The 12,080-nt window shown below is 47.2% G+C and overlaps 1 protein-coding gene across 2 annotated transcripts in view; it reads right to left on the reverse strand.

The window, feature by feature from the left end:
* The window catches only part of SFMBT2 (Scm like with four mbt domains 2), a 118,354-nt gene that overhangs the window by 37,677 nt on the left and 68,597 nt on the right, over positions 1-12,080 (reverse strand). For both annotated transcript variants that reach the window (XM_026119388.2, XM_064500246.1), the window contains 4 exons: positions 10,698-10,799; positions 9,891-10,038; positions 4,206-4,288; positions 419-545 (listed from right to left, as the gene is read on the reverse strand). In XM_026119388.2, the coding sequence (XP_025975173.2) occupies positions 419-545; positions 4,206-4,288; positions 9,891-10,038; positions 10,698-10,799 (460 nt within the window). The remainder of the gene's footprint in view (positions 1-418; positions 546-4,205; positions 4,289-9,890; positions 10,039-10,697; positions 10,800-12,080) is intronic.

Genomic DNA, 12,080 nt, shown 5'->3' on the forward strand with positions numbered 1-12,080 from the left:
TCTAGATGAAGAAAAGGAGGGAAAGGAAGAGGAAGGAAAGGATGAGATTGCGGGGGACAGGACACCCTGCGAGAGTGCATGTTGGGAAGGTCACTGGAAGTCTCAGCTGCTCGAACAAGGCAGATGTCCATTTCCAGGAGAGAGGCTCATTGTGATGGCAGTGGGGAGGTTTCTACATCAGTGGAGATGACTGTTGAAGTCCATATGGTTGGGAAGGTGCAGGAAGGTCTTGTGGCTCCCTCATAGAGAGAGCAGGGGAAGATAATTCTTAATAATTTAGATTATTGTTTAATGTGTATAAAAAAGCAAAGCTGGAGGAAGCAGTACTGGGCAGAGGATGGAGAACAAAACTAAGAGAGAGTTTGAACAAACCACACACCATTGCACAAAGAAGACAAGAAGCATTTACAGCGCATACCTTCGAGGTGAAGCCACATCAACCGTCCTTTAACTGAGGTGATAGAAGCGACACATATCTCTGCAGGGTTCCTGGGGTTCACAGCCTCCAGCTTCATGTTCTTAGTAAAGCCACGGCTGAAGGATGTCTGAAAGAGTCAAAGGCCAACTCTGAAACATGGCATTGCAGCACTGAATGACTTTAAATAGGCTGTTGGCTCAGAAACAATTCAGCACGGCATCCAGACTCAAAATGGAACCTGCCCTGGACGCTCCTATGAACAATAGATGACAGCAACAGATCAGGAAGCAATGTTGTTCGTGGCCAGTGATGCATTTGCTGGCCACCGGAATATTAAAAAGAGGGTTCCCAGATCTGGCCTGCTTGGATATCTCTCACCTTGCTAGGAGAAACTTTCTAAAGCAAACACCCCACCTTGCCTGAGGAGACTGGAGAAACATGGACCCACTCCTCCACACAGTTGCCCAGTCTGACTAATGCTGGACAAATTTCAGTAACCTACTTAAGTAGTCTTCTTCTACTTGGGGGATTTTAAGCTCAGTGTGCAAAGTCCTTCTCTGAAGACTCTAGGTACGTAACTCCATCCATGCAGGCAGTTGGTAGGTGTAGATGGAGCCAGTTGTGTTTACTGCCAGAGCAGTATTTCTGTACACTTATATGCAGCACCAAAGAAACAGATCTTTCACAGGTTCTCTGAGGCTCCTGCTCCCCTCCCCTCTTCCCCTGTGAAGGCAAAGCCAGCCCAGATGTTATAGCAATGGTACCCAAATGAGGGGTCATCAGCCCAAATAAGAAACACAGGACCAAAACGTAGGGTCGTGAGCTTGAGACAGTATGTTGGCTCCTGCTCTATGAAGAGTTTGGGAGCCTGAGAGAAGCTGCAGTTCAAATCATGCGGGAACAGTTGCCTTAGGCTAATGTGCTCCCTGGCAAACCCCTGCAGAAGGCTGTCCCAGTCCCTTCTGCACCCCCGAGAGCCAGGATGGCTCAGCACCAACATAACGAACCAGCACCCCTGGATCCAGCTGTTGCAGATGATCCCAGGCTCGAAGGACCACCAAGAACTTACAATCCTCCCCAAAATCTCCCCCAGAAGCCCAGCGATTTCATGCTTTCCCTCAGGCCAAGCCTCAAGCTACTCAACTCATCCACTTCCACCCTTGCCCTCTGTCCCTTCCAGTGTCCCCTCTCCCTCTACTTCTCAGCCCTTTCCCAGTATCCCTACCAGCACTATCCCTAAAATGTAGCACAGTAACGCAAAAAGATTCCCTATCTTGGCTGCAATCTCGGCTCCCTAATAATAATTCAGATGGGTAACAATTGCCACTGACTCCAAACGATACCATTCTCTCATCCAGCAATCCCCTGTGAGCAACTGGATGCCAAATTTAAACAGGATCCTCCTGTTATTTGTACAGCACCTAGCACCAGGGGCACTCCACCTTGACCAGTCACTGGGAGCTATTAATGAGACTGAAGACTTCTGGATCTGACCTTCATTTCATTAAGAGGCCTTCCAAAAATGTGTTTTCAGTCTCAAACATTGCTCTGACTGTTCCAAACTCTGCCCGGCATTCAGAGTGGCTTCACCCTGTAAAAGCTGCTAATAGGCAGGACTACGGAAAAGCACGGTGAGTTTGTTTAAAACCTTTTTATGTTGGCTAACAAGGAAATGTCATTTATCATCACACCGGCTCCTTTCATTGCAGTTCGATGCTGGAGGCTAATTTATACAGAATCAATGGCAAAACAGTTAGCTGGGAGTTTATTTTACTAAGCATTTGGTCATGTCAATCCCTTTCGTAACTGCCTCTCCCTGTTAAATATCCCCCCTGGGGAAGCAGTTACAGCATAGCCACTTCCAACACCACGTCTGGCTGTGCTGCGTGGAAGATCTGCTCGCAATAAGCCTCCTATCAAAGAGCCACTCACAGCCGTGAAACAAACGGACCGAGCAGCCAGGGAGGTTGCACGAGCGATAACGGCAAGATTACATCTCTCTGCAGAGAACTGCGTTATTGAGAGTGAAAGCATAACAGACACATGTTCATCTGATGAATGTTCCCTTAAAAAAAAAGGAAAAGGAAAAAGAAAAGAAAGAAAATTCTTAGACCTGATTTAATCTTTGGAGAATATTACACAGAGTCTGCTCTCAAGGCTGCCGGTGTTGAGAGCACAGATCCATTACTTGACTAAAGAGAGAAAGAGATAAAAAGACAAGGGAAGGGTGCTAGCAGTGCAAGCAGACGAGAAGAAACACGATGATTGTCCTGGTGTATTGGAATGATGCAGCACTGTCCCGCTTTCCTTTGAGCCTCTATCTTAGCTTAAGGTCCTTCAAGGGTTTTGCATAGCATGGGCAAAGAAACGGGGCGAAGAAATCCCAACTCTGATTTCATCGCTGAGTGAGATGCTGTGGAAGCTGGGGCTGAGCCTCGGACTTCATCAACAGCAGGTGCTAATCGAAGGTTTATTCCAGGCCAGCATGAAGAAGGCTGACCATTTTGCTGACGCGCTGTGGGAAAAACTGCAAATTCTGCAGTGCTGCACAATTTCTGCAGATTTTTTTCTGCTGGAAAAGCAGCAAGTGTTTTGTGTGACTGTCTCCACTGTGCTTTCCACTAGCGAGCTGTCCCCCAGGCTCGCATCTGCTTGAGATGCTGCATACAGACAAGGATGGTGTGGGAGAGCCTCTACCTGCTCTGCCCTATCTCACATCTCTCTGGCGGACCCCAAGGGAGACCGAAAGCTCAGGGAAAGGCCTGAGGATTTGCACCCGGAGCTCTCCCTGCTTCAGCACAGCTCTCTAGGTCTTCAGGCCTTCACAGTGCATCTGCACAGAAGCACACAACCTCTAGGTGAGGATAAGTTTTCTCCTTCCAAATCCAAAATAGCACAGAAAATCAGCATGGTAGTCTAGCAAAAAAACTATGCAACTCCCAGAGGAATCAGCGGTCCACCTTTCACAACACTGCTGTATTATGCAAACCCTTCAGAAGACCATGCTGATTTTCAGTGTCACTGAATCTCCAGGCTGAGTTACTAATAGGATCTTGACTTCCGCCAGTTGATGGGAGCACCAATAAGGGCACCAGGTTTTTGGAAAAGGCAGGTTACTGCTTCACTTCCTAAGCAGTGAATTCCTGTAGGATCAAGCCATGCTGGACTGCCAGTGCTGGAAAGCAGTCCAGAAAAAACTGTTTTTGAAGCTCAAAATCTTAGTGGCCTGGAGTGTAATGGTGTGCTACTCATTCACGCATCACTGCTGCTGTAGCGAGGAACTACAAGAACAGCCCCAAAGAGCAGAGCTGCCACGTGGCTTCATCCATGTTCTCCTTACACTCTGAGCTCAGCAATTTCAACTGTACTTTTTAAGTGCATTTGGTTTAGTTGAATGCATCCCTCTGGAAATAAGAAAAACCATCCAACAAGTGAAAAGGGCCTGGTGACATCATATGAATTTTTTTTAATTTGGTTTATGGTTTTTTTTGTAGCATTTGAATTACTTGTAAGGGTAAGCTCAGATCCTTCTTGTGCTAGGTGCTGTACAAGATCAGAGAGATATGAAGAGCAGATAATCTAAATGGATCAGATACAGAAAAACTAAGAAAATATTTTTCATCTTTCAGGGATGGAGATCTGAAACACTTCTCCAGCTTCCTTTCCAAGACAGACTCACGCTGGTCTGGGGGAGCCTCCCCGAAGGCTCGCTCACGCCGTTCGGCGCTGAGCAGCCCTGTCTCGCACCGATCGGCAAGTGCCACGCGAAGGGAAAACTGGAGCTTACGTTTCGAAAGCACAGCTGAGGCACTGCCTCCGCTCCGCACTGCTTCTGGTAATCCGCCCAGTCGAAGTCCTGGCCAGAGTAACCTGCAGGAAGACAAAACAGAGCGCGCCGTCAGCCACCACTCCGCGTGGGAGTAGGAAACGGGCGCTGAGTCGACGACCGTTTGCGTTTCAGCATCCCGTCGCATCTCGGTGAAGTGGGAAGTATCAGCCCACAGGTCCTGGGAAGCAACTTGTTACTGTCCTGAACTTCCAGAGAAGAAAGCCCACACAGAGGACGCTGATGGAAGGACGTGTGTCCGGTCCATCCCATCCTGCCGTGAGCTCCCGACTGGTCCCGCTTGGCTCACCCTCCCTGCAGAGGGGGGGTAACTCCCCAGGGGACACAGCCGAATGCTACTCACGGCTGCCCGTTCCCCGAACTGCTCTGGTCCCTGGACTCCTGCTCATGTACCATTAAAACCAGTGTCAACACATCTCCAGCCCATGGTCATATACCTTTTGCGTTTCTCTTAGGGACTGAAATGCAGGGTGCAAAAGCACAGAAAAGGGATAGAGGTCAGCTATTCTGTTTCTTAACACCCTCCCAGATACATGCCACACAATGCATGCACCCATCGCGACTGCCATAGTGGACTCTGAGCGGTGGGCAGTGGCTCAGCAGCATGCGGCAGCTGAACGGGAGAGGCAATCCCTGCCAAACACATCAAGGCAAACTCCAGGTCTTCAATAAAAAGTAATTAATGATTTTTATTTTCCTTATTCTCCCTTTCCTGCAAGTATCTCACAGGCTTTAATAATGCCATAACTAATGAGCAAAGAAGTGCTACTGTCTTCATTTTCCAGGTGGGACTAGCCATGGACTCCTCTCTCCTTGCTTTAGCTACCTAAAAGTTGGGGCTACTGAAACTGGATGTCAAGGGCCCCTCGGCAGTTGACAGCGAGAGGACCAGCACACTTAGAAGCTGATTCATCCGATCTCCCTTAAGATGGGATAAATTCTCCTCTCTTCAGTGACTATGGACGGACCCTACATGACTGAATTTCCAACAGCTCAACTTATGTGAGTTGAGTCCCATCACAGTAAACATCTTATCCAAGGACATAAAGGAACCTGGGGCAGAGCAGGGAAATGAACCCAGATTTCCCAGCTCCTAGGCTAAAGTTTCATCAACCAGATGATCCTTTCATCCCCTAAGTTGAAAGATGGAAGTGACACTGATTTATAGGGGCTCATCTGAAACGGGGCCAACACAGAGAGACAAAACAGAGCTCTACTCATCTATAGCTCTCACCTGGCTATTTAGGCAATAAACTCCTGGGACGGAGATTTTTTTTTTCTGGCTGGCTCTTAGCCTATGTTTTTGCAATGCTTGAAACAAAAGGGTGCTAATCCCATCCAGGAGCCTGAGCCGATACTGCAAAAATATTATTGCAGAACCACGCGCACTGGAAAGTTTCAGGAGTCATTTAAAGGCCAAATTCTCAGCTCAACCTCCCTATTTGGCATTTCAGCTTGGACTCGTTCTCACTGAACATCCCTTAATGTCATTTTCATTGATAGGCAAAAAGGGACACTTAAGATCGTGTGAGAATGAATCTTTTATGACAGTGAAAATTCTGAAATCTTTTGCAGGCAAAAAAGGGCTGGAGTATGGAGGGGAATATGCCTATCAGTCACCCAGACTCAAAAAAGGAGGTAAAGATTTTGAGAATAAACCCCCAAGTATCCTGCAAAGATGCAAGTATGTGGGAGAAGACAAACTTCTAATTTTAATGATTGCATACATGACAAACAAATAAATAAGACAAAACCTTGAGCACAGAGGCTCCCAAGATGCCTGGTCTCTGTGGAGCATGAAAGTCTGATGCTAAAACATGATAACGGTGGGAAAACAGGAAATAAAGAGGCACAGGGAAATAAAAAGAAAAAGCAAAGACAATTATTTATAAAGAATCTTCATTTCTCATACAAAAAAAAAAATCCTTGCACCATTTTCACATACATTGCTACAACAGTATTTTCTTCCCACTTCTTCTCCATCTCCTTATTTTCTCCAACTACTTCTTTGCCAGATAGTTTTCAGCTTAATAAAATGACATGGAAAACCGGAGGAGAAGTCTAGATCACTTCAGGTCAGAAGGGGATTCATCTGACCAAACACAGATGTTTGCAGCGGAGATGCCTGTTGCTGAGCGTCACCCTGGCTCCCTCAGCAGTCAGCGGAGAAGCAGGCACATCCAGGTGTGATTTGTCTGTCCTCCTTCAGAAGGAGCCAAATCGGTCCACGAAAGTCCCTCTAGTGACTCTGCAGGCAGCTGGCTCGGATGGAGACATCCGCACTGTAGTTGTCCACATTAAATCACCCAGGGCTCAGAGACACAGAAACCTGCCCACGTCCTGCACGTTCTCTTGCCTCCAGTTTAAAACCCCTGTGGACACTTCTTGAATCTTAATTGTGAGCTGTGCACAGTCTTGGCAGAGTGGATGGAAAAAAGGTACGTGGACATGGTTTCAGTGAGATATAAAAATGTTGTTTAGTCGTCGCTGCACAACCACCTGTTGACTTGGCCCTGCACCATCCCAATCGCTAGCAGACCTCTGGCTACAGACCTCAGCGGGAACAAAATTGGGGAGGACAGCAACGGAGTTTGCCGTAACTCGCTTTTGCAGCCCCACTAAGATCACTCCAAGAGGAGTCCCCCATACTGGGGGGGACAAACAAGCCTGGACCTTTCTATGGCCTCTTCCCTGAACCTAAAGCCTGGACCTTTCTAGGGCCTCTTCCCTGAAGCTAAGGATGCAAGTGAAATGTGCAGCTCCGTTAGCACGCGACATTCCCACGCTGCTCCGCTTAGTGGCTCAGCCCAAGTGATAACGCACGAAGCTTTGCTTGCATGATTCACGTCCTGCTCCCAAAACATGCAAAACCTCCTTGTGTTTGCTATCTCGACTCTCAGCATGGAAGAGCCCGGCAGCTGAATCAGAAGCAAATACCACAATGCAAATGTATTGGAGGATCTGGAAGCGGCATTTCCTCAGCAAACCTTACAACTAGTAGCACTACCGAAATGTTCCCCCCGCCCCCCCCTTAATAGCTCATAAAAAGGAACAATGGTTGCTACTCTAAAGGGAAGTGGTCTATAAATCCAGCTCTAATAAATATAAACAGCGCTTGTTCAGTGTTTATACAGCAGCAGTAAATGGGTATTCATTTTTGGCACTGTACAGCAAAACACTACTCTCTATTTCTAGCAGCAAATGTTTGCACCTCCTGTTCGTGACTCCTCTACTGTAGGGCTTCAACAAAGGCCTGAAACGCGAAGGCAAGAAGACAAAAAGTACTGGGAACCCAAATATGCCAACCTGCCACACTGTTCTCGGGAAATCAACTCAGCTAATTTTATAACCACAGAACCTCTTTGTCAATCACAGTTAACAAAAAAAAAAAAGTCCAGAGTACAGCAAAGCAACTTCTATCACAGAGAAAAAGGAAGGACATCTGTAGTGTCGCATTGTCATCTTCCGCTCCATGGGAATTTCTTGCCTTTCACAAGGAGAGCCATTTGGGCAACATCAAATACTGTTGACATGTTCTCTGCCAAGGATGATGTTGGTCAGAATTGTCTGAGCACTGGGGAAGCAGCGGGCTGGTCAAAGCCGTGTGCTGGAACAGGCAATTCTGGAGACCCCAGGGCAGGGAGAGACGTTGGGTGGCTTTGGTGGAAATGGTGGGATTTCCTTCTCCTCCTCCTCCCACAGACCAGCTCATCAGCAGCCAGCTCACAGCACAGCCCTCCCCACTTCTGCAGTGTTGCAGCCCTCTCCTATCAGTCCTGATTATTCCTTTATGCAAAGCTGGTATTATTCTGCTCAGAACAGGCTGGTTCCCTCAGTGCGCTTTGCCGTCTGGATGCATTCCACTTCCCACCTAGCTCTTCTCAAACAAATCATTCAGAAATCACTCAGAGGTCTGATCACATCCTAGTAACTCGAAGAGCGTCTCTGCCGACGGAGAAGGCTTTTGACACCAAAAGTGTTAAGATGCAGCTTGGGCACGCAGCCATCACACGCACAAAAAGAAATACAGCAATACATAGCGTGCATATATCTGCCATTTACTCGCTCTTTTAACAGCTTCCCTCCAGGATTTCTGATCTGACAGCAGAATACAAACTTTATTTTGATCAAGGGAATGAAGGGAGACGTCGTATGCGGTCTCAGGAGCCCGGTGTAGCCCTAGTTTCTAGGCATCACCCCAGATACCCACCCGCTGCTTCGACTTTGTGGCCACTACTGACAAGCGCTTGCACAGGCGTTATCATTAACACCAGATTTAAGTAGGAGGGAGATGAAGCATCCAGGGAGCACACGTATTACACTAAAAGTAGCAGGAAAATAATGGATACACTGAACGCAGCTGCATGCACAGGGCTCCCAGACTTCGGTGGGAATTTCACATTACATGGGCTGAAAAGACACGCTGGACGCACATGAGAGGACTTCGAATCTGGCAGAGTTCGGCCCAGCAGAAGCTGAATTATGGTCAGCAAAAGTGTTAGGGTGACAATGGAACAACCCTTCATTTCCTTGGGATTGGCAGCAGAGCATTTTTTCCGAAGTTAAGATAAACCGGCATGCACAAAACTTGATGGGCTTTTTCTTTTTGAGGCATTTCTTTTTGCTCCCAAGCAACACCATTTTTTTGGCAAAGGATCAACACCCTGGCCAGCTTCGAAAATCTACAGTTCCACAAAGCAGACGCTTTTTGCAAGTGAAGAAATATTGCTGGGACACCGCAGGTGGTTGTCTGAAATGGCAAGTAATTAACTGCGCCGCAACAAAGTTGGGAAACACCACGGTCGGAGGCTGTTTCTGCTGGCTCTGATCCGAGCACTGCTCGCAATTTGCCCTCGCCTGGGATTTTCTGAGATGGCTAAGGAAATGTCCACATACTCCGGGCAGACAGCTGTGAGTTTAGCTGGTGGGGCACAAGCTGATTTCCATCCAGAAGCCGCTTAGATATGGGAGTTTGCTTGGACTTGGCTCTGCACCGATGTGGACGCTACAGCAGAGCTGGGTGCCATGGCTCTGCCTGACCCCAAGGACAATCCCAAACCTGAATTCCCTGTGTTTCCTTCTGTAAGACTGGCTCGCTGTCTGCTTGATGTGTTATTGTGTCCCTCTCCCCATCCCCTGGAAGTAGGGAAGTGCCCTACAGATGGAGACTGGAGGGACAACAGGAAGAAACAGCTCTCAAACAGACTAACAGCCAAAACCAGCAGTGATCTGAACCCAACCTGCACTTAACCAACAGATCACCCTCTCTCTTGGCATAGCGGATATTCATATGGGGTAAAAACATCCCTTAATGCTCCTCCTGCTCTCTCAACAAAGCATCACCAAGATGCATTTTGCAGGGATTCACTACACATTGGTACAGCCTTCTTTGGCCTGCAAAACGCAGATGCACCAATCCCCCCGTGAGATGCGTTTGTAGAGATGTTCCCTGGCTGACATCAACCGGAGCAACTCCAGCGACTCGACAGAGCCACGCCGGTTTGCAATATTTAGTGTGATGCTCTCAGGCAAAGAGCAACGGGGTTTTAAAGGCAGTAAGAACAAGCAAGCTTCCTTCAGAGGAAGCCCACAAATCACCAAGAAATCAAAACTGTGCATACGAACCCTTGGGAGGTGTGAGATTGACTCCGTTTTTAAGGCACCACTGTATTGGCAAGATCCCTAAGGAATCCGCATGGCAAAGCATGGAGATTTTGCTAGGTTCAGGTCGCAAATCATCAATGGTCACTTGAAAATAATGATTGTTAAAAACCTAGGAGGAGAAAAAGAAACACAGAAGTTAAATTTGCTGTAACATTAGCAAATGTGGAAAGCTGAAACAGCCAGGCTCACGAATCAAACTACTCCTGAAAATAACCCACTCTCACCTAACGCTTTTCGTCAAAGTGTTTCTACCAGACCAAGACATTTTCAGATGGGTAAACTGAGGCAAGGGAAAACACCAGGGCTTGAGGGATTCTCAGTGTGCGTATAGCTGAGCAGGGACTGGAGGTGATCCTGGAGGCCCCAGAGCCTTCCCCTCTCCTGCCTTTCAGAGAGTGTATGAGATATCCAGGTACCCTCCATGTCCAGCTGTTTTATTTCAGATGGTTTCCCAGATATGCAGAGAAAATATGTCTGCATGGAGGGAAGGCAGGGATAAACGGAGGAGCCCCTTTTTCTACACAAAGGTGGTAGACAGCCATGCACATCCCCATCGGATCTAAGCGCATATATAGTTACCTGTTGAAGCTTGTAGGACAGATACAATCCACTATGGAGGAAACATCCATGGATTTTTTTTTATTTTAAACCTGTTTCTCAATGTGTTTTCCATCCAATGAAGTTCCACTCTTGAGTTTTTCTAAAAGTGGTGTAAATCAGCAAGATGTTCCTAATCAGCCTTTTCAGCCCTCCCTTCTGGGAGCTCACCTTGGTCACTGATGCAGGACAGATACTAAATGGCTCCCTCATATTCACCGCCTCCAGCTTCATCCCCACAGTGAAGAAGTGGCTTCTCAAATCAGCGTGGTCCTGCGAGAAGAGACAGGGACGAGGAACAAATGGTGTGTCAGCACCGTCCACAACGGAGGGGTCAAAAAGAAGGAAATGTCTCAGCATTTCCTTTCATCTGCAATCAATTTGCTTGGATTTTGTCCCCTAGCTGATTACTAGATTGCTCCCCAGCTACAAGTGTGTACTCCTGGTCTTCTGATGAGTTTGAATGTTATCTCTTCATGCTAACTCAGCTGCAAGAAGAGCGGGAACCAGGACAGCTTGGCTCCCAGGCAACAGATCTGCAGAACTAAATCCACCAGATCCCAAGTGTGATGTTGCATTGATCTCACCTGCGGTATCTAAATTGAACTCAGTGATCAAGGAGGTTGTGCTCACCAAAGCGAGGACCTCTCTGGCTCACCCAGAGAAACAGCTACCTGAAAATCGCACCTGGGCAGAGTCTATTCACCAGGAGAGACCTCTGCCAGCCTCTACTGCCTGAGAGAGGTAGTGAGGGGGGGTCAGTCCAGAGGTGTCAGGACTGCGACCAACATCCCCCGGGCAAAGCAGTCGAGGATGGCTCTGATATACATGGGAGGATGGCTGGTTCCTGTAGGACATCAGAATAAGCGCCAGTGCTGGTCTCCATGCACCAAGGATGGAGAGGTCTTCTCTCCAGTCTGGAAGCCAAAGGTTCAACTCCCTAGTTTGCCACCAGTTTATTGTGCAACACCTATTAAATTACTCATCCCACCAGGACATCAGCCTAAAAGGCAAGCAAATCTTAACTCCAAAGTAACAATAGTATTTTGTGTTTGTTTGAGCAAAATGTCCTCAGCAGACCATCTGCACGTTAATCAATACCAGTAAGAACAGAGATGTTGTTATATTTAACACACACACACATACACACACAGAGAAATCCAAAATACATGCAGAAAACTTACTATCTGATAAGTGGTTAGCAATGTCATTCCCGTCTACATTCATTGGTACATGCTGTATTCTTGTTCTAAAATGATTTTATATTGATCCACAGTTGTATGTCATTACACTTTCTTCCCCCAAGAATCATCTTCACCTCTAGACTTGACAACTTCTATTTTGGGAACTTGCATTCTTAGTGCCATTAGAGATAAGGACTTTTACAATTTTTACAAGACCCATTTCTATCAGCTTTACACTGAGCACGTTTCGTGGAATAAAAGACTATATAAGGAAAGAGAATCTGGCTCCTTTTAAATAAGGGTTGGATAGTACACTGGATGCATCAGAGAGGCAGGTTATCAAAATTGCCATCTTTACTACTGAAAAGGC

This window comes from Dromaius novaehollandiae, chromosome 1, assembly GCF_036370855.1.
Source record: "Dromaius novaehollandiae isolate bDroNov1 chromosome 1, bDroNov1.hap1, whole genome shotgun sequence".
Classification (NCBI taxonomy): domain Eukaryota; kingdom Metazoa; phylum Chordata; class Aves; order Casuariiformes; family Dromaiidae; genus Dromaius; species Dromaius novaehollandiae.